The sequence below is a fragment of the Mus pahari genome, chromosome 14 (assembly GCF_900095145.1).
Source record: "Mus pahari chromosome 14, PAHARI_EIJ_v1.1, whole genome shotgun sequence".
NCBI classification, from domain to species: Eukaryota; Metazoa; Chordata; class Mammalia; order Rodentia; family Muridae; genus Mus; species Mus pahari.
Window position 1 is genome coordinate 35774369 of NC_034603.1, and position 22989 is coordinate 35797357.

General features: G+C 46.2%; 2 protein-coding genes across 3 annotated transcripts in view; both read right to left on the minus strand.

The window, feature by feature from the left end:
- Positions 1-12420, minus strand: part of Usp43 (ubiquitin specific peptidase 43) — a 58683-nt gene extending 46263 nt beyond the window's left edge. Inside the window, exons 1-2 of the mRNA XM_021213676.2 lie at positions 11917-12420; positions 4143-4274 (exon numbers count right to left, since the gene is read on the minus strand). Coding sequence (XP_021069335.1) covers positions 4143-4274; positions 11917-12420 — 636 coding nt within the window. The remainder of the gene's footprint in view (positions 1-4142; positions 4275-11916) is intronic.
- A 2994-nt stretch (positions 12421-15414) lies between these two features.
- Cfap52 (cilia and flagella associated protein 52) overlaps positions 15415-22989 on the minus strand; it is a 38200-nt gene continuing 30625 nt past the window's right edge. The window contains exons 10-14 of one of the 2 annotated variants that reach the window (XM_021213424.2): positions 22398-22543; positions 21395-21546; positions 17996-18098; positions 16822-16933; positions 15415-15669 (exon numbers count right to left, since the gene is read on the minus strand). In XM_021213424.2, coding sequence (XP_021069083.1) covers positions 15494-15669; positions 16822-16933; positions 17996-18098; positions 21395-21546; positions 22398-22543 — 689 coding nt within the window. In that variant the 3' untranslated portion in view covers positions 15415-15493. The remainder of the gene's footprint in view (positions 15670-16821; positions 16934-17995; positions 18099-21394; positions 21547-22397; positions 22544-22989) is intronic. The other variant, XM_021213425.1, reaches the window with a different exon arrangement.

The window sequence follows — 22989 nt, forward strand, 5'->3', positions numbered from 1 at the left end:
AAGGGAGGGGGGACAGAAGAGAAGGAAAGAAGGGGAGGGAGGGAGGGAGGGAAGGAAGGAAGGAAGGAAGGAAGGAAGGAAGGAAGGAAGGAAGGAAGGAAGTTGAAAGACTTCCCTGTATCTTGAAGTTATGAAGAATGATTGGCAGGCCCCCATGGCTTAAACAAATTCTTAATTGTCTCAAAGACCAGTGTGAAGGAGACACATATTCACAGGGAACACAGATTTTGGAGTGAAGCTTCCCAACTAGAGGGTGATTTGGGTCAGGGAACATTTGCCAATGTTTGCATACAGGCTTAGTGCAAGTCAGGACTGCCCCTGGCACCTAACAAAAAAGAAAGTGGAAGTGCTATGGACACACAAGTCAGCCTGGCACAGAAAAAATTATCCAGGCCCAGATACCAGAAGTGCTCAGGTTCCGGAATCCTGGTACAGAGAATGGCACTTCCTTATTTGAGTATGGGCTCTCCCACTTACTAGCTGTGTAACTTGGACACACAGAGCTTACCCTTTCTATGACCTTGAGCCAAATGATTTTTTCCCACTACCAAAGAAATAAGAAGAAAACTGAAAAGCAGTTTCAAAGGCTGCTGCTGAAATCTGGGTCTGGAATATTCCTCAAAGGCCCATGTGTTAAGGAGTGGTCCCAAGCTTTCGCTATTAAGAGCTGGTAGAACCTTTAAGCTGAGGTGGGGCCTACTGGGAAGTCTTAGGCCACTGTGGGTATGCCCTTGAAGGGAACTGTAGGAATTCAGCCCCTTCACAGCCACTATGGAATAAAGAGCTTGTCCCTCTATGCGCTCCCACCATGAGGTACTCCCTCTGCCACAGCCCTAATGCATAAGCTACACTTGACCACAGATTAAAACCTGTAAAAGCCATAACTACCCCTTTCCTCTTTGTAAGCTGGTTACAGTAACAGAAAACTGACTAGCACAGTTGGCTATCAATCCCACCTACTTCCCAGGTAGGAAGAACTCCCGGGGTATAAGAGGAGGAGAGAGGAAAACAGGATGAGTCCTTGTTTATACCACAGCAGAAGGTAGAGACAGACACCTGCCCATATTTCTCCTCTAGTAGGAAACCAAGAAGATACAAGAAGCTTCCAAGAAAGGAAGTTTGGCACACTGGATTTGAGATCCACTGACCCAGACTCAATCCTACTTACACTGCAAAGAAGATGATGACTCCGAAGGGGTATGATGGTGCACACCCATAATCCCAGCACTTGAAAGGTAGAAACAAGAGGACCAAGTGTTCAAGGTCATCCTCAACTAGATAGTGAATTCAAGTTCAGTCTATGCTACAAAAGATTCTATCAAAAGAGTGAATGACTCTGGGAAACCCCTAACCTGTATTTCCACTAACTACAGAATGATTTGCCACTATAAATATTAAAATAAAAATAACATTTTAATAAGTTTACTTACTGTCAACTATCCCAGGTAATAATAAGTCATGAAAATTGTCAAAGCAGATGCACAATACAGAACATTCAGTAAACAGAACGTATCATCTGTGTGTGTGTGTGTGTGTGTGTGTGTGTGTGTGTGTGTGTGCGCGCGCACGCGCGCGCGCATGTATCTACCCAGTGATGTATTCTTTGGGCCAGCAATTAACTCTGACTCTCTAAGCCCGTGTTCTCCCCACAGGCATGCCACTCTTGGATGTCTGATCAGGCTACTGTATTCTTCTGACCACATGCCTAGGAATGAGTACACCATCAGGGTTTGCTTTGCCATGCCAGCCTCTGGAGACTCTATGAGCAATGAAGAGGCTCTCTTGCTACCCTGTGGGCAGAGCCAGAAAGAGAATGAAGAGATGGAATCAAAGATATGGTGACATCACCTGGGATCTTGGATTCAGTCCCACCCAAAGCTGCTTCAACCAGATTTGCAGGTTATAAAACAACAACAAATGCCGTTTTCTTGAGCCAGAGGAAGTTAGCTTTCTATCACAGAAAAATGAAAGGAGATGAATAAGATTCGTAGAAAAATGACTACAAATGAAAGCAAAATCACCCATTTCCTCCCAACCCAGAGAAAGCACCCCCATGTTGGTGTGCAGTGCCCTGGGCTATTTTTTAAGACTGGGTCTCGTTGTGTAGCCCTGATCGGTCTAAAACTCAGACCAGACTGGCCTTCAACTCACAGAGATCCACCTGGCTCTGGGATTAAAGATGTGCCTCACCATACCTGGCTTCCACCTGGAGCTTTGTTGGGGTGAGCACTGCTTTTGTTTGGTGGTGTCGTTCAGTCATTTGGAGTGATTGCTTTTAAAACAAGGATACGGGCTTTCAAACTAGAGTCTCTTAAGCTAGAATCCTGAAATCCTGACTGAATTCCTCTCCTTTATTTAAGATTAACTTTAGTTATGCCTCTCTCTCTCTCTCTCTCTCTCTCTCTCTCTCTCTCTCTCTCTCTCTCTCTCTGTATGTGTGTGTGTGTGTTATGCACATATGTGCAGGTGGCCAGAGGCCAGAAGGAGGAGACAGATCCCTTGGAGCTGGGTTTACAGGCATTTATGAATTGTCTGTGTGGGTACAGGGAACCAAAGTCTTGTCCGCTGGTAGAGCAGTCTTGACTCTTAACCACTGACACAAGTCTCAGGTCCCATGACTGGCCCCTCTTTAACTGTTCGTGCTGGGGTTACAGACATGCCCCATCCAGTCTGGCTTCCCAAAGGGTTTGTTGTTTTGTTGTTGTTGTTGTTGTTACTGGACTCCTGAGAGGGATGGGAATCAGGTGTCCAGATAGAAAACAAAACAGAAGGGCTGAGAATGTAGCTCCAAGGTAGACCAGTTGCCTATCAGGCCTGGGGGTGAGGTTCAAGTCTCAGGTCTACGAGGTAAAGGAGAGTAACAAGAAGCTGGTGATGAAAGCTAGTCCTGAATTCCTGGGAGATCCACCAAAAATGTGGTTCTCACAGGCTAACTACCAAGGTGTGAGAAATGCACAGTAAGGACCAGGTGACTATAACTTGACTCACTTTTCAGTGAGCAAAAAAGAGATTATAGTAAAGCTGGGCCATTACTGGACTTTATTTAGGAAAGCTATAATGAACATAGCTGCTGTATCAATCAACCGTGACTTTTACAAAGTACTGTAGTGTGGCTGGGTGTGGTGACAGACAACTGTCATTCCAGCACTTAGAGAAACTGAGACGGAGGGGGAGGGTGGGGGGGGGGAAGGAGGCTTGACTATATGACCAAGGTGTAATCCCCAACACTGCAGAGACTGAGTGATCTAGAAGGGTTGGCACAAGTTCCCGCCTGAGCTACATAGCAAGACTCCATCTAAACAAAACAAAAACAAAGCCAATATCAACAGAAGCAAACCCACAGTATTACAATGCTTCCTTTGTCCTGAAGGTGGGGGGGGCCATCAAAATCAGAAATTAACCCACCCATGTCTTAAGAAAAACAGAAACCTTTGCTCTGTGTGATACACTAACCAAGAAAGCAATAGTAAAATTGGTTGAATTTGGACTGTCTTAAAAATAACGAAGAATGATTATTGTGGATCCAGACACCCAGACATATGTATAGAAAAGGGTGGAGAAAAATTTAAGGAAAAGGTTTTGGTGGATGTGGGGAGGGGTATGGTTCAATGAGAAAAGTGCCAGCCATGTAAGCATAAGAATGTGAATTCAAGTTCCCAAGCAGGAGCCAGGCTTGGCTGTATGCACCTGCAGTCTCCACACAGGGGTAGGAGAGACCAGAGCATCCCTAGGGCTTGTTGCCTAGTCAGTTTAGCCAAATCAGCAAGCTCCCGGATTATCAAAAGAGCCTGTCAAAAAAAAACAAAAACAAAAACAAAAACAAAAAACAGATCTAGGAAGACACCTGGCATTGATCTCTGGCATGAACATTTACGCCTGCACACATACACACAAACCAAAAGAACTGATTTTAAAATTATGAGTCATAATGGAATCCTATTCACAGTTATCACTGGGGTCAGGGAAGACAAGATATACTGCAATAGGATGGAATGACTGTCTAAAAGCAGCCAGAGCTAAAAGAAGAGAGCAAGCCCAGCCGGGGTACACAGTGGCTGGAACATAACAGGAGCCTAAGGAGTTGAGGAAACACCCAAGGGAAAAGGAAGATCAACACACACTCAGATGAGAGAGTGACTAACCTGCTCAGATACCAGCCCGTGAGCTGAGCCCTCCAAGTCCTCATGGACGCGATCCAGAAGCCAGAGCAGGAACTCCAGGGCATCGTGTTGGGAATTGCCTTGGAACTGGGAGCCATACTTAGAAACAGCATTCTGAAAGGATACAAAAACAGAAGTCGCCTTGGGCCTTGACACAAACAAATGAAGATCTGGAAGCATCACGCTCCCAAGCGCTCATCATTCAGCCTTGACCTGAGATGACAGCATGGGTAGGAATAGGTTTCCTCCCCGCAAGCTGGAGTACATGAGTCCTCCGAATACAAGGCACTCCAGACCCTGGAAATTCAGCAGACTGTGTCTGCAGGACAGTGTGTCTGTATGTGTGTGTATGTATCTGTGTGTCTCTGTGTGTGTGTGTCTATGTGTGACTCTGTCCATCCATGTGTCCGTATGTGTGTGTCTGTCTGTCTGTCTGTCTGTGTGTCTGTGTGTGCTGGAGATCTAAACTCAGGTCTTCATACTCACAAGGCAAGCACCTGACTAAGCTCTCTCTCAGCCCCTTTGTTAAACACCTTCCTAGTGTCCACCACCAGTGCTCCCGGAAGCTCTTGCCCTTTGATCCCTGGGATCCCATGGGCCACTGACCTTCGCTCCATCACTCTCCTTCCACGCTCTCTCTCAAGTCACCTCACAGGAAAACACCCTTCCTACACCACTCTCCTCCTCTCACTGCATCGATCCTCAAGGCTTCCACTCTTTGGTAACAACCACACTGAGAGCAAGATTGACTTCCTCAAGTACAATGTGTGTAGCTCCTTCATCAAAATGCTGGCTGTGGGTCTGCATTCTGATTACACTCTTTGGGGTCTTCCCCTAAGTGTCTGTGTAGCCAGCACCTCAATTCCAAATCTCTAAAACCCCACCCATTGTCTTAGCATTGATGTCATCTTTCAGAAGCTCCACCCCAGGGGCAGCCTAGGATTGAATTTAACCACCACCACCCCCGCCATGCCTCTGCTTCTCCCCTTCCTCAAAGTATCAACCTACACCCATGAGGTTCTGACAACTTCTTCTCACCTAGATTAGATCAGCTGAAAATCTAAGTAGATACCACACCCCTTCCTCCCTGGCCCTCTGGGTACATGATAGATCTTCCTGATGATAAATCAGACCGATATTCCTGCAGCCCAGCTACTATAGCAAACCCTTCCTTCTCCTACTATTCAGCACAAAATAGTTCAAATTCCTTCATTGCTCATGTCCCAAACTCACATGTTCTCTACTCTCTGTCTCTGCCTGTCAGTCTCTGTCTTTCTGTCTTGTCTCTCTCCTCTGCCTCCTCCTTCCTCGCCCCTACAAAGACCTCTTCAGCCCTGTAGCCCAAACCTCCAACTCACTATGTAGTCAAGGATGACCTTGAACTTCTGATCTTCCCCGTCTCTACCTCCCTAGCATTACACTATCTCATCTACCTCCTCCCTGTTTCAAAGCTCAAGGTAAAAAAAAAAAGAAAACAAAAAAAACAAAAAAAAAACCAAAAAATCCACTTTGGTGCCCCAAACATACTTTCTGGCTTCTATGGACTACACCAGTCCTTTTGTCTAACCTCCTATAGAAGTTCTGTCCCCTTCGGTTCATTGTGAATTCTCTTGCTCTCAGCCTGGCTACCTCACAATCAAAGTCTCACAAAGAATTTGACAACTCCAAGAAGACAGATAAGATGGAATCTTTAACAAAACTGTGTAGGGTTGGGGACCTGGATCGGCACGTCACTGCACCTGCTGCCAAGCACAGAAACCTGAGGGAGTATTCAATGCCCAGAGCCCATGGTGGATGAAGAGAACCTGAAATTCTCCTTTAATCCCATACAAGTGCTGTGGAAGGTTGGTACCCACATACATGGGTATGCATATCCCCCCCCATGCATGGGTGTACATACCCCACACACACAATTAATGACAAATAAAAATCAATTTAAAAAAAATTAGTCTCTCTGCATATATATATAGAAATTCCACTTTGGAGAACACAACTCAAGGAGAGATACAGCAAGGATTTTTCTATGGACCCAAACTATCAGCAAGAATGTTGGGTGTGGTTCGTCACACCTGTACTAGTACCCTGAAGGCTGAGGCAAGATAATCAGGCTAGCCTAGGCTATACAGCAAGACCTTTTTCTTAAAAACAAAACAACAACAACAAAAAAAAAAAAAAAAAAAAAAAACAAAAACCAAGGGTTAAGGGTTAGCTCAATGTGGAGAGCTTGCCTAGCCTACATAAGCCCAAGGCTGGATCCCAGCACCATGAGGCTGTACTGGAGCTAAAATACTCAAAATGAGCAGGGACATTTGGGACAGCTATCCACAGCACAACATAGCTAGGCCTTCTGCATGAATATGTGGACACATTTGTGCATGTGCAAGTGTGTGCGTGTGCATGCACACGTCTGTATGTGTGAGAGAGAGACAGAGAGAGAGAGAGAGACAGAGACAGCGACAGAGAGACAGAGAGAAAGAATGTGTGTTAGGGTATGTGTGTATACATGTGTGAGGGAGAAGAGTATGTATGTACGAGTTTATATACATGTGAGTGTGTTTGTGAGAGAGTATTGTGGGGGGATATGAGAGAGAGAATGTGAGTGTGTGTATATGTGAGTGTGTGTGAGAGTGTATGTGAGAATATGGTGTATGTGTGTAAGAGAGTATGTGTGTATATGTGAGTGTGTGTGTGTGTGTGAATTGTGTATATATGTGTCTTCTACCCAAACACTGGTGATTTTTCAACATATTTCTTCTAGTTATTTAATAGTTCTAGCCATATTTTTTTTCTGCCCAATAGTTTTTACCATTTCCACTTCTCCTCCTACCGTTTTATCCACAACTATCAAAACAAAAGTGAAGAAACTGGGGATATAGCTTAGCAGTAAAGCACTTCCCTAGTGTGTGACAGGACAATGTGTTCAATCCCTAGGACCACCAAAAAGAAAAAAAGGAGTGAATCTTTGTTTCAAGGGACACCTCTATAGGAACATCAGAAGTTCAAGGTCACTGTCCACTTAGTGAGCTGGAGACCAGCCTGGGATATTTGAGACCTCTCTCCAACAAATCAATAAAAAAAATTGAAAAATTAAAAAGTTAAAATAAATAAAAGGAAATGCCTCTAGTACGTCTTTGTCTATCTAAATTTGATTTTAAGCACATAAACTAAGAGAAATTCCAGATGGCTGAAACCCTTATTATAACCATACAGAAGCTAGAAGACCATAAAATAGAATACATATCAAAAAGTATGATGTATCTGGACATGGTGATGCATGCCTGCAACCCCAGCAAGAAGGAGCTGGAGACAGGAAGACCCTGAGTCTGGACCAGCCAGGGCTGCACAGGAAGACTCAGTAAAAAACAAAACAAAACAAAACAAAACCAAACCACTTGAGTTTTGCAAAAAGACATGACATGAACAAATATAAGGCTTCTAGCATTGAGATAGGAAAAAAAGAAACAATTTGTATAAAGTACTTGTAGAGACTAGGACAATGCAGGCAAGCAAACAGAACCTGGAGGACAAAGCAGAACGGATACACAAACAATGGAGGAGCCAGTTCCAAGAATAGACGAGACAAGAAACACCGGAAGCACTCCCACCTCACTGCTAATGGAAAAGGTATTTACAACAAATCAGTAAATCAGAGGCGGCCTTTACAATGCCTGGCCTCCACAACAATAATGAGGTCTTAGAGCAGCTGTGCTCAACCTTCCTGATGCTACCACCCTTTAACACAGTTCTTCATGTTGTAGTGACATCAAACCTCAAAAGTACTTTTGTTGCTACTTAATAGCTGTCATTTGGATACTTTTTACCAATCTTACTATAAACATCTGATTTTCCCATAGTCTTAGGTGACCCCTGTGAATGGATCGTTTGCTATCATTCCCCCAATGGGTCTCGACCCACAGACTGAGAACCACTGTCCTAGAGACTTGGGCTGCAAAAAGAATTGATGGTGACTGTTCTCATCTCTAAAAAGGGTTAAGTGTACAATATTGGTAGCTATGTAATTATTTGGAATTAACCATCTTACTCTGTATACATACCCCAAAGCATCATATAAGAAAGACACTATGACACAGAACTTTCCTGTCAATTGTAAACTTCATAAAACTGGGGCAAGTGGATTAGTGAGACAATACCCAATCTCCTCTGGGAGATTTCTTAAATGGATATCTGAAACCTGGCATTATCCTTTGGAAAGAAATTGTCGATGTAGATTGTAAATAAAAATAATAATAATAATAATAATAATAATAATAATAATAAGGGGGTGTGGTGGTGCCTCCTGGCACTCAGAAGGTATGGGGCAGGCAGATCTCTGTGAGCTGGAGGCCAGCCTGGTCTACAGAGCTAGCTCCAGAATAGCCAGGAGAACAGAGAGAAACCCTGTCTCAAAACAAAATAATAATGATGATAACAGCAGCAGCAAAAATAATAACAACAATAACACCCAATGAAGTTGATTTAGAAGGAAAAGAAGGTGCTAGGTCAACTGACACACACATTTACTCTCAGCACTCAGGAGGCAGAGGCAGACCAGTTCTTTGAGTTCCAGGCCAGCCAAGGCTACATAGTGAGACCCTGTCTCAAAAGACTAAGGAAAAAGGAAAGGTAAACATTTAAGATGGGGAGATGTTTGTCCGTACATACACCTGATAAACCTCACGAAATCCAACCCTTGAAATGGATGCACTTCACCATATTAACTTCCACCCCAAAAGGCTTATTTTAAAAAGTAAAACTAGAAAGTTCTTAAAACATTCCTTTTATTTTGAAAGCGTGGTTCCACTCATAGAATTGGATATCTGGAAATCATCAGAGCCGAGAACCATGATTTAAATGCAGTGAAATTGGGGCTGGAGAGGGCTCACATGGTTAAGAGCGGTGACCCTTTCAAAGGGTACAGGTTTGAGTCCCAGCACCCACAGGGTGGCTCACACCCCTCCCCACCTCCATTCTCAGGGGCTCACAGGTGGATCTTTGTGAGTTCGAAGCCAACCTGGTCTACAGAGCTCCAGAACAGCCAGGGCTACACAGAGAAACCTTGTCTTAAACCTCTCCCCACCAAAAATAAAAGTGCATTTAACCCATTTTCTACTAGAATGAAAACTGGTCCTACTATGTGTGGAAAACTGGTGAGTCTGGGCTCTAAAAGGAAGAACATTGTAAACCCACTGCAAAACCAACCCACTTGTGGGGGTGGGGTCAAGCCCCACCCTGCTGGACCCTTCCTAGGCACGAAGCAATCACCTTAACAAGGTCAAATCTCTCCTTCTCCACTCTCCTCCCCAGCTCCATGAGATTTCATCAATGAATTTGACAAAAGGATTTTTGGCCTGAGTTCCAACCTCTGCTCCATCCCTCCCCTTGGCTGTCATTTTCCCTTCCGAGGCCTGGAGCTGCCATATTCCATCTCCCATGTCCTTAGTTGACACTTCATCTTTCATAACCCAATTCAAGGTATAGGGACCTCAGCAGGGATGCCCGCACTGCTCCTCCAAACAAGTCCTTTTGCCACAACTGTCACAGCTCCTTGTGTGGCCCCTTCCCATCTTGACGCTGGTTCTGAGGGCCTGCATGACCACTGTGTTGCCATGTGCATTTCTCCTCTAGACAGTGAACCCCCGGGGAGCAGTCCCTGGATCTGGATCCAGAGTTGTCAGTCCCAAGATCTGGCTTTTACCCATCACTCATCACACAGTCCGTGTTCCCAACAGAATGTCTCCGTATTCGATAAACGTGCACTGACTGGGTGAAGGTTCCAATATCCGTAAAGGAAAGCGGTGCCTGCCTAGACTGCCATCCCTAATATTTAAAATCCAGGATTCTAAAATCCATTCCACTCTCCAAGTTTGGTCACCAGGAAAAATCCCAGATTACATCTCCCTCATTAACAACTTGGCTATTTTTCAATTCCCCAAGGCACCTGGGAGCTCCTGAGCCCTGGGGATTCAGACAGCAAAAGAGGAAATCCTGGTGAGTCACTGGCAGTGATTACGAATTTCAGTCTCTTCCAAGCCACTTGCCACTCACGCTGCTGTAGTAACTGGATGAGAATGTATCTGGTAAAAGAAAGCTTTCCCAAAGATCGCTTCCCTTCCTCCTCTAGGTCTCTCTTCCTTCGGGAAGGAAGTACAATTCTAGAATAAACACCTCCCGGGAGCCAGTCATGTCCTCGGTGCTCTCTATATAACCCACTTAGCACAACTACTCTATAATGAAGTTAACTTTCATATACTTCCATTTTACAGATGAGAAGAGATTAATCTGCATAAAAATCATAGATCCCCAGAGCCCTTGTTCTTTCTGTATGTACACCAACCAAGTATGTTCCTTTCAAGAGATAGGATCTGTCACTGAATCTAGAAGCTCACAAATCGGCTAGATCAACCATACAGCAAGCCCAAGCGATCTACCTGGCTCCATCTCCCCAGGGCTGGAACTATATACAAGCCTACCCTGAGATTACAGGTCCACAGTGAAGATAAAGGCCTGCAGTGGGACACCTGCCTTTTTTCCTTTTTATCTGGGTTCTGGAAATAGAACTCATATCCTCAAGGCTTATATGACAAGTGATTTGTCAAGTACTGAGTCACTGCCCAAAAAACCTTGCTCTTGACCACTATACTACACTGACGATCATATCTGAACAGCAAATGTGGCCCAAAAGGGATAACAACGACATCTGTGTGACTACTGTGCTCCTTCGGGAACAGAGGTCGGAGAGGAAGGCAGTGGTGAGCATCCTTGCGGATAATGGGACAAAGACTGCTTTCTCAGGCTGAAACTTAAGAACCATGTATGTTTGCAGAATGAACACCGACAGTCCGCCAGTCGTATTCACCCTCAATAACAATCACTAGTCCGTGGGGGTGCTTCAGCTCTCTGCCCAAAGCTGCGGTTTTGCAGCAGGATGCAAGCCCTAAGCATCAATTATCTGGAGCACTTTCATCATCCGACTGGGACTCCACATTTGTACTTTAACTCATGACCCCGCAGCATCCCCAGCAAGGGGACTGTAATCTTGCAGATAACAAATGCCACTTCCTGCTCACATACTGTCAGGACTTAGTATGAATTAAATTAAAGGATACCATTCTACTATAGCAGTCTTACGGATTCCCTCTCCCTACTTTTGAGAATGCCTGACCCACGGGTTCTCAGCACCCACTGGGCTTAAATAATCCAAAGCCACTGCGTCTAAGGTCCTACACGATCTGAAAACCTTCACCTGCCTTCAAAACGCATCACCTTCAGGCCTATGCCCTTTCTACTTACTGATCACTCTACCTGGATTATTCCTAGATCTGTTCCTTCTCGGCATTCTGTTCCTCACGCTTCTATCTCCTCCTTCCCAAAGCTTGGCCTTCAAGGACCTACTACTTCCCATACTGTATCCTTCTAGATCCGAAGCTCTAACTCACCCTGGCCGGCAAGTCCGCACTCCAACAACTGCTTTTAACCACAAAACTGCTCGATACAATTAAGGCTGCCATCTTTCGCCACCCCAGCCCAAAATACCAGGAAGAAACTAATTTCTAAAGAAAGCATTTGCAAGTGATAATGTAACACGTCACCTCAAAACAAAGGCGGTAACCCAAGGCTGGGCTGGTTAAGTAGTGTCTACCGAAGACCTACCCCCTACTCCCCGCCCAAGAACCCTGCTTGGCTGATGGTTCACACGCTTTTCAAGAACCGAAACCAGAAGGGTCGGAGGAGGCTGCGGGCGGCTGGCGCTGCCTACCTTGAACTCTGCGGAAAGTTGGGGCGTGTATTCGCGCGTCCAGAGCGCGCGCACCAGCGCCGCCAGCTGCTCGGTGACCTCGGCGCGGCCCGGCGCCGCCCGGTAGCGCCCCAGCGCTAGGAACTCGGCCAGCAGGTCAGTGTTGCTGAGACACTGCACCACCGCGTTCATGAAACAGGTGTTGCCATGGTTCTTCAAGCCCTGAGCGCCGGGCGGACGCGCCCCGTCACCCGAAGATATCTGCGGTTGGGATCCCGGAGGACGATCTGGCCCTGGGCTCCCGGCAGAGACTGGTGCCGGGCCCGGGGCGCAGGCAAAGCCCCCTTCTCCATCGCCATCGTAGGGACTGGGCTGGGCCGGGGGCCGGGGCGGCGAGTCCCCCGAGCGAGAGCGGCTGCCCAGAGCTAGCAGGAAGCGGTTAAGCAGGCGGCGCAGGGAACGGCGGCGGCGGGGCCGGGGCGCGGGCGGCCCCTCTCCCAGTGCGTCCCCCACGCCTGGATCCATGCTGGTCACGCACGCTGGTCCGGGAGCGCAGCCCCCGGGACCCCAGGCGGGCCGGCAGCTCCCCGGTCCTCACCGCCTACTGGAGGCGCTGGGCGCCGGCTACCTGAGAGCCAGGTGTGCGGACACCGGGCGAGGGCGGAGCCAGGGGCGGGGCCGCCACGCCCCGCCCCGCGCGGGAATCCGGCCCTAGGGCAGCGCCCGCCGCCGGGCTCCCGCCCCCGCGGCTGGAGCTGGGAATGCACTCCCCCTGAGCCCGCCTAGTGGACTTCCCCGCCCTTCCTTCCCGCCTTGGAACAGGCCTTTCACCTCGGCTCGCTTTCCCCGCCCATCCCTAAACAGCGTAGCTAACCCAGGGATGGAACCTTCAGAAGCGCCCAGCGAAGCAAAGCCCTGACTCTGGCTAAGTTTCTGATCGTGGAAGCCAGGTGAAGACTTAGAAAAGTGACCGACGAGCGGTGCCCCTGTTCGTGCCCAGGTGTCCCGAGAGGCGCGCGCTGGCAGCTGTGCAGGTGGGGAGCACAGGCTCAGGTGCATGCGGTCAGGTGACGCCACCTCCTTGCAGCCTTTGCCTACACCGGTCACCCCAGGACCTGAACTGGGAGTGGGAGTGCTAGTGGGCTGGGAATTTGTTTTCTTTTTCTTGCTGTTTTGTTTTGTTTTTTAATAACACCATAGGTTACATTCATTTTCCAAAAACTTAGGAGACTTGATCGTCCTGGTTTTCATTGGTAAAGGGAGCTCAGCGAGGTGGAGGCTACGAAATGAGAGAAACCGGAATTCGACCCTCCCTGGGTGCACTGCAGAGTTCAGGCCCTTTACAACCCCAGTATTTGCCTGGCAGGAAGTTTTCCGGTTCTCAGGCGCGCCCCCTACTCGGTTGCTGCTTAGCTCCTCCACCCCAAAGCCTGGCTGTATCCTTACCCAATCAGAATTAGTTTGGCTTCGCCCCGCCCTTCATTCCCTGGGTAACCCTGGAGGCCTCTGCTCCTTTTATGCCTTAACTGTCAGGTTTATAATTAATCAGGCAAGGTCTTGCAAAATGAATTTCTCATCAGTTTGTGGTTCAAAAAGAGATCAGCAGCTTTCTGGAGTCAGACTTACATCAGAACCCAAAAATGTGACTTGCTATTTAATAAATAAGTGGTCATCATTTATTAAGTATCCTCCTCGATCTTCACATAGGGTCGCAGCAGTTACCTGGTGCCAAAAAGCTGCATAAGTTAAGGATAAAGAAGAAACTGTAATGTGGAAACTTGAAGTGTAAAAAGCCACCATTTACCTTCCTGGGAAAGATACCCACCTGGTTGATTAATTTATAAAATTCATTTCATGACCCGGATGTACTGAAGGTGCCGTGGTCATGGCAGACTCTGGTAAATCATCTCCCGTATTTCACCTTTGAGATCATGTCAAGATCCCCAGTAACTGGCGGGGAGTTTTTGTTTGGTAACAGTTGGGAGGGGGCTGTTGCTTTTGTTTTGCTAAGAGGTTGGTAGAAGGAGGGAGTCCATCACACTTGTGTAGCTCGGGTTTGTCTGAAACTCTCATTCTCAACATTAGCCTCCTGAGTGCTGGAATCCTGGGTGTGTGTCTCACGACTCACAATAAATGTCTGAGCAGAAATCTATTCTGACTTGGCAAAGTCGAAAACTGGAGCTGGAATTGTTTTATGAGCTTGCTCTAAAGGCTAATTTTTTATTGTCAATCCGATCAAATTAAGAATCACCTGGTGAGGGAGGGAGAACTGGAGAGATGGCTCAGCAGTTAAGCTGCTCTTCCAGAGGTCCTGAGTTCAAGTCCCAGCAACCGCATGGTAGCTCTCAACCATCTATAAAGGGGTCTGATGCCCCCTTCTGGAGCACAGGTGTACATGCAATAGAGCACTCATATTAATATATATATATATATATATATATATATATATGTGTGTGTGTGTGTGTGTGTGTGTGTGTGTGTGTATATTTCAGAGGGTCTTTGGGATATAATAGAGCAGGTAAAGGTGTTGGCTACCAAGCCTGATGACCTAAGTTTGATCTCTGTGAACCACAAGATGCAGAGAGAGAACTGATTGTCTTTGGGCTTTTATCTGTGTGCTACAGCATGGCCACACACTAATAAATAAATAAATAAATAAATATTTTAAAAATCAGCAAGAGATTGAAGCATACCTCTGGATGAGACTGGAGGGGTGATTTTTGAGAGGATTAATAAGTTGGTAAAGACTCAGTCTAAATATGAGTGGCACCATCACATGGCCTAGGGGCCTGGAAAGAATCAAATGGGAACAGAGAGCTCCCTGCATTCCTCTCTTCTTCCTGTCTTCAGTGACTGAGTGTGTATGTCTCACCAGGAGGTTCTCCTGTAGTGTTTGGGACAAAGCCACCACGCTTCAAACCCTGTGCGGCAATGAGTCCAAATAAGTCATTGCTCTTTAGATGGTTGCTGTCAGGTATGTGGACACGAGCTATACAGGAGTTAACTAGTAACACCTGCACAAAGAGACCTGGGTTCAAACCTGACTGCCTACACCACTTCACCATTGAACTGATCATTTAAAGGGCGAGTTTGGGCTAGGGGGATAGCCCTGTGGATGAGGCCCCGGTCTCCCACCCTCACCACCACACACAAGTGAGCTCTCCTCATCTTATTTTTATAAGGAAACGGCATCCCTCTCTGGGAGCAGGTCAGGAAGAATGCCTGTGGATTTGGGTTTTGTGAGACACAGAAAAGAGACCATGGGACAGAACCTTCTAATTTATTAATTAATAATGTAAAAGTGTAAAGGAACTCATATATATATGTATGTGTGTGTGTGTGTGTATATATATATATATATATATATATATATATATATATATATATATATACTGGATAAACTTTCTCTTTAGCATATTTCAATTTCAACATACAAATTTAAGATAGTAAGTGTTAGCATATTGTATAAAGTAAACAAGTAACTTCAAGATAAAGTATTTTGACTATAGAGCAAAAATAGGTTCTGGAGTTATCCAAACTTGGTCCTGGGCAGGACTGTGCTCGATACAGGGTGGAAGCTGGGGAGATGCAAAGCGCTTCATGAAGCAAATGGGTATTTCCACCTCAAGATGGCTCCGTCTGCGCTCACACTGATGATATACTGGTTTCCTGGACTTATCCGCATGGCCATGATGTTGCCGCTGTGACCCACCCCGACATGAGTCACTTCACCCTCGTTGTAGTCCCAGACTTTGACCAGATGGTCATGACCACCTGAAAAACAATTGCATGGCATTGCTGGCGGGGACTCCTAAACAGCCCTGGCCTCATGGAACTGCTTCTTTTTCAACACAGTGTCCCATGTGCCAACTTGAAGGAAGAAAAATCCATATTTATATAAAGCTTTTTTTGGTCTTAAAAAAAAAAAATCTATGTATGTCCTAGTAAATTTAGAGTGGAAAGGAAAGTACCACCCAGAATTAACCACTAAACACTCCAACATTTTAACTCCTTCCACTGTTCACGAATGTAGAGGTGTAGGCACATTGATGGGTGTCCTGGTGTGTAGTTTGATATCTTTTGGTTTTGTCTTTTTTTTTTGTTTTTTGTTTTTGGGGGGTTTTTTGGAGGCAGGTAATGTACTACAGGTAAGGTAATATGTTACATTATATCTCTATGTAATATCCCTGGCTGTCCTGGAACTTGCTTTGTAGACCAGGCTGGCCTCCAACTCTCAGAAATCCCCCTGCCTCTGCCTCCTGAGTGCTGGGATTAAAGGCGTGCGCCTTATCTTTTTGTTTTGTTTTGTTTTGTTTTTAAGTCAATGTGTTTATGGAACTTTCATTTACTTGAAGTACTTCTAGATGTCCTGGAGAATCAAAGAGCCTGGCAGAAAATTACATTAATGCTGTTCCAGTGGGCGTGACCTGTGGTAAATGCTCTCCAGACATCACGGAACTCAATAGCAAGCAAAGAAACAAAGCAAGCTGCTGGTTAGGAGCCAAGTGAAAAGAGCACAGGGCGGTTTACCTGTTATCCTAGCACTCAGGAGCCTGAGGCTGGAGGATCACCAATTCAAGGCCAGCCTGAGCTACATACAGTAAGACATATCTCAAAACAAAAGCAGTAAAAACAAACCAAACAAAATGCACAGAAAAGCAAGAAGTCTCGGGACATTTAAAGCCTCAAGAGCAAACATAGCTGTGTAAAGCGGGGCTTTTCTCTGGGCCCTGCACAGATGTCTTCCTTCACTGAAGTGTCTTTCGGACCTTTCCAGCTTTGGTGGTGGGCTGTCCTGGGCTGAATGTAACCAAGGTGTCCTTAAGACCCTCTACTAGCTCTTCTGACTGCCCCTCACCCCCCCCCAAGGGTCCCTTGTCCTCCAAATGAGACAACCCTGATTAACTTATGGTATCCAGGACTAACCTGTAACAAAGTGTCCTCCTTCCTGAGTGATATCCATACCATTGATGGACCCAGACAGGGAACCTTCCAATTCCCTGATTACTGACCCATCAAATACTTCCCAGTAAGCAATCTGGAACGTAGGAGAGAGGAGTTAGACAGGAGTCGGTGCTGTAGAATCATCCACACACATGCTAACAAAAGATGCCTGCACTTTATATAGAAAGTAGCAAAAATACACCATAGGAGGGGACCAGTTGGAATTATAAATAGGCCATGGCAAGGGGGTGGAGGAACCATTTTATTATTTTTAGTATTGGTTTTGAAGTTTGCATGCTATTTAAAGAGATGTTGATATGCGATAAACCTGGGATGTGACAGAGATTTTTGATAAGGCGAAGCAGATTGAGTCTGCTGCCACATGTAAAATAAGGGAGAGCCACTGATGGTTCTGCTCCTGCGATCTGAGGAGGAGGGCCAAGCTGCAGGCCCAGTGGGAGGGAAAGCTCTTTCCCGAGGATGGGGAACTAGAGTTCTGGAGTCTGGGCTTTGCTAAGTCACTGCCCCCCCCCCACCTCCGCCTCACGCCCCACCCCCACCCCACCTGCCCTGTGCCTAGATCAGATCTCATCTTACTCCACCCCCCACCACCAACCCGGGGCGCCTCCCGTCTTTATCCACCACAAAAAACCAAACTACAACTTGGCTTTCTGGACTAAACCAGCAAACATATTCATTCCAGAGGGTGAGATTTAAAGAACCTAAAAACCTAACATTGGTCCCAGCCTGGGAAGTGAAACCAAGTAGGGAGCAAGAAGAAACAGTTGCTGAAAGGGGATACTTTCTTGTGTAGGGCCAGAGAATCACCCATGGGGGCCAAAATGCCAACATGCTTGCACACTGTTTGCATCTAACCTTTGCACATCCTCCATCTGTACTTTAATAAAGCGTCTCTAGATTGCTTCGAAAACTGTATTACATCATGCAAACACTATGTGAATAGCTGTTATACTGTTTAGGACATAATGACCTAAAAAAAAAAGTCCTGGGCATGTTTAAAAAAAAAAAAAAAAAAAGATTGGGTAAAGATGCAGTTCACCCCCAAACCCCACCCCAAGCAATTTTCCAGGCATTTACAAGTGATTGAATCTGTAGACATGAAGCTCTAGGCAGTGGAGGGCCCCCCTGCGCTTACCTTCCTGTCTGTGCCGCTGGTGATGATCTGGAATTCTTCCGGGTGGTAACAAACACACTGGAACAGAGTGTTGGCCAGGATCATCTGATTCCTTCTAAGTCGCCTGGAAGTAAATTCAAATGCTCTGGAACCCGATTTTGTCCCATCCTGCCCCCCAAAAACTTATTTATTACACAGCGTGCAGTTGGGCAAGCTTGGAAGGGGTTGGTTTTTCTCTGACTTCTTACGCTAATCACACAATAGAACTTGGGGTGGGGGGGGTTGTTTGTTTGTTTGTTTTGGGTTTTGTTGTTTTCATTTTGTTTCTGTTTTTGTTTTTGTCAAGACAGATGTCTGCAGAGCTGGAGAGATGGTTCAGTTAAGATCATGTACTGTTCTTGCAGGGGACCCGAGTTTGATTCCCAGAATTGGCATCAGGCCACTCACAATTGCCTATAAATTTATTCCAAGAAATCTGATGCCCTCTTTTGGCTAAACATGTATGCACATGTAATTTTTTTAAATGTTTTGTTTTGGTTTGTTTGTTTGTTTTAATAGACTCCTGGCTGCTTTTACCCTGTAGTTATGTCTCCTCCCACCAAATCTGTCAGTGGTCGTAAAAAGGCACAGGCAAAAGGTGATTCCCTTTCCTAAAGACAGGCATGAAGCTAGAGCAACAGTAAGCTTTAGAGAGGATGGAGAAGATGCTGATTCAGATCCAGCCCACACCTCTCACACAGTAACCTGGATTCTCAAGGCCACCATTGGAGTCAAGTAGTGGTCCCTGGAAACTGAATGCCAAAGGGTGGGGAAAGCTTGTTTCAAAGGGATTATTATTATTATTGGGCCCACCCCTTCCGATCTGGAGTCAGAAGGTTAGGATGGAAGCCCAGAGATCTGTATCTGAAGCCAGCCATTCCACTGATTGTTACATGCACACAAGTTTGAGATCCCTGACTTAGATGCCATAGAAAAACAGTATATTTCAGACTTTGGTGGATTCAGGAATATGCATAGACTTTTCCACTTAAACATCCCTAATCTGAAAATTGGAAATCTAAAATGGTCTGAACTCTTGAAACATTTTGTCAGTATTAAAGAAAGGAAGGGAGGAGGGAGAAAGGAAAGAAGGGAGGGAGGGAGGAGGGAGGGGAGGGAGAGAAGAGAAGGTTTTGGAGGACTTGGGGATTTCAGGTTAGGCTGCCTGACCAAGAAGCATGGCTGTATCTAGTGTGCTGGTGGCTGTCCCACGGGCCCAGCTCCTGGCTGAAATGCATACTCTGCAATTTCTTCTCATCCTAGAAGCTTTCAAACACAGTATTTGAACTGAGGATTTTTAAAGACTTTTAGCACATCTTAAATATCCCTGCTACACAAAAGGAAGGTGTTAAAGACTTAAGCTGGTCACAAAAACCAGCCACTGAAATAAACTCAGATACCCCTTCTTGGTACATACTGTCCCAATGCAGAGGTCACATGTCTATGGGTATGAGTCTTGAATCAGTAACTCCACATGGGAACTTATTAGACTTAAAGAAACATGTGTCATCTAAATGTATTTAAAGTGTTCTGTATGTATGAAAAGCTACATACAGAGTACTTGGGGGGTACTTAGCCCATGTGTGTGTGTGTGTGTGTGTGTGTGTGTGTGTGTGTTCCAATGTGCATGCATGTGTGGATATGCATGTGGAGGCCAGAAGCTGACATTGATTGTCTTCCTCAATCGCTCTCCACCTTGTATGTCTTTGAGGCAGGATCTCTCACTGACCCTTGAACCCCTGGTTCAGCTACAGAAAGCCCAAGGGATCCTCCTGCCGCTGCCTCCCAAGATTCTAGGTGTGTACCAGTCAGGTCTGTGTGCTTAGACTCCACCGTCTAGACTATATCCATGGCCCTGCATTCAGATTTTTAAGAAGTTAACCAATAATGTTCTGCTTTTGCCTTCAGTCCTCGCTCCCCTTTCTCCAAGCAGGAACAGTTCAGCTGGGCACAGTGACACATGCCCTCACTCACAGCCACATGAGAGGCTGATGTGGAAGGATCTCTCAAGCCAATGGATTCGAGACCAGTCTGGACAGCACAATGGTACCCCATCTCAAAAAAGGAGGGACATAGTCTTTGACCAGCTGCATCCCCTTTGCCCCTCCGTACTTAGTTCAGCCTCTTTAGACAGTCATGCAAAGGCTGTGCATCCCAGGGGGAGTCATGGTTGGAGGAAGATTGGGGGGAAGGGTTTGGTTCCAAAATAAAAACTTGGGGAAAAAAAAAATAAACATCCAAAAAAATTGTAAACGCATCTTTGAAAACTCTCGGAATGGCTCCTGTGGTGAAGTTCACATGTTTGGGGCTGAATGGTTTGGCATTGCCATCTTTGGGTCTGTGACTTACGTGTAAGCAGTCTCTGGGAATGTGCCCCTCCCAGTGTTCCCTCCCCAGGCAGACTCATGACCTAGCAGGATGACAAGAAGAACGTCTTGCCCTGTAACTTTCCTTGTTAATTTGCAACATTTAGGTTGAGTGGATTGACATTAAGTCATGCATCACCACATATATCTGGAAAACTACTTCCCTGTCTGCCTCAGAAACGTCTGGTATTTAGTTCTTCCTGGAGACCATATTTTCCCTGCTGGAATCTAGAACCCTTGGACAGCCAAGGAGACCAAGGTCTTCTCGGAACCTTTTACTGCAGTGATGGTTAATCTTCATTGTCAACTTGCCTGGATTTAGTGTCACCTAGGAGATACACATTTGGGCACATCTGTAAGAATTTCTCCAGGCAGGGTCAGTTGAGTAGGAAAGGCCACCTGGATGCACTATTCCTTTAATTGGGATTCTTGACTGGATAAGGAGGAGAGTGTGGGACTAGAGCTATGACTCAGTGGTTAAGGGCACTGGCTGCTCTTGCAGAGGACCAGGAAAAAGTCTGTGTGCTTCCTAGCATCCACATGGTTGCTCACATCCATCTATAACTCCAACTGCAGGGGATCTGATGCCCTCTTCTGGTCTCTGGAGGTACCAGGTGTGTGTATGGTAAATAGACACATATGCAGCCAAAACACTCATACCGGTAAAATAAAAATAAAGCCCCCCCCCCAAAAAAAAAACCCTTAGGGGAGAAGGCAAAGCCAAGTGTCACAGCAGTTGTCTCCCTCCTAACTGTAGGCAGACACAATATGACCAACGACCTCCTCAGACTCCTGCTGCCATGTCTCCCCACCATAATGGACTGTATTCTCAAACAAGGAACCAAAATAAACCTTTTATTCCTTGAGTTGCTTTTGTGGAATATGTTGTCACAACAATGAGAAAAGAGACCAATACAACCTCCTTGGGATCTTGGCTCGTGTTCAGTAGAATGCCAGCAATGTCTGAGTTTTTGTAAGTGTTGTTCTGTCCTCCCTACCCATCCCGGATACTTACACAAGGTCCCAAATGATGCATGTCCCATCGGTGCTGGCAGTGACACACTCCTCATTGTTCTTTTTCACCCTGATACAGGACACGGAGGACTTGTGCTCCTTCAGAGCCTCCTCCAGCTTCTGAGTCTGGCAGCCTACCTGCCACACCCTCACCTGTGGGCACCAAAGCAGGGGGCTAGCAACACAAACCCAGGACATTGGAAGGGATCAAGACAGATACAGTGTTTCCATCTCTGCTGGGCGTGACTTATTTAACTCGGTTCCCATTTCAGCCAGACAGGGTGGGAATGCAACACTTGCGGGCAGGAGCACGTATGAGATGTGACCATCTTCCCATGAAGAGTGTGGAGAGTGCTGCTACCAGTCTCCAGACGTGCTTCTACTTGGGGAGAAAATGATCAGGCTCCTGCCATGAGAAATCAATGTTGCAAGGGCCTCTGCTAAGCCCAGAGGAAGAACCTGTCTCCTCACTTCTGCTGAGCATTGCTCTCAAATTTCTCATGTCATCAGGAAAGCTCTTGCTACCCAGAGCCATATTTAAACTTTCATATCAGCTATTCAGTTTTAATCATTGGAAACTGATGTTATTCGTCCTCAGAGGATCAAATAGCCGTTGTCTTTTATATGTTGAAAAAGTCTCTGAATTCTAGTGCAGGTTTGTATTGAAAAATGAAATGGAGAGGCCGATAAAAGGACTCGGGCAGTTCTGAGCACTGCCTGCTCTTCCAGAGGACCTGGGTTTCATTCCCAGAACCCACATAGCTGCTAACAACTGTCTGTAACTCCAGCCCCAGGGGATCCTATGCCCTCTTCTGGCCTCTTGCAGCACTGCACACACATAGCATAGATACACAGCATGAAGACATCCATAAACATTAAAAAAAAAAAAAAAGGAAAATGTAAATAAAAGAAAAGTGAAAGAGTGGATAGCCTCCTATGAGTTAGGTGCTCTGAAATTAAAGGCTTTTTTTTTCTTTCTTTCTAATATCGTTTTAGAACCTTACCTCCCCTTCTCCTCCACCGCTGATGATCCTTTTACAGTCACTGGTGGTAGCGACAGCCGTCACTCCGATCCTGTGAGCACTGTTAATTGTGTACATCAGCCGACCTGATTCTGGAGCAAAGGCTCTGATTTTTCCATCATCCCATGCTGACGGGAGAGAGAGACAAAAGACAGGTTGGCCCTGTCGAGATACTCACCGCCTTTCACTGCAGATTGACACACTCCTGAATCACCAAGTGTGAAAACTGGAAGAAATGGTAGCAGCGGACTGAGAGGCTTGCCCTAGCTGCTGTCAGTACCCCGTGTCCTTCTCCCCAACCCCCCAAACTGGTCACTCTCTGAAAGGGGGAGAAAGAGGTTTGCCTGGAGTGCACCTGCCTGGAGTGGATCTCAAGCAGGGGAGGAGACCTGTTCTTACTTGCCAGAGTTGTAGACCTCCACCCTCGTCCATGTAGTTTTTCATTTTGTTGTTGTTTTTGGAGACAGAGTTTCTCTTTGTAGCCCTGGTTGTCCTGGAACTCACTCTGTAGACCAGGCTAACTTCCAACTCACAGAGATCTGCCTGCCTCTGCCTTTCAAGTACCCGGATCAAA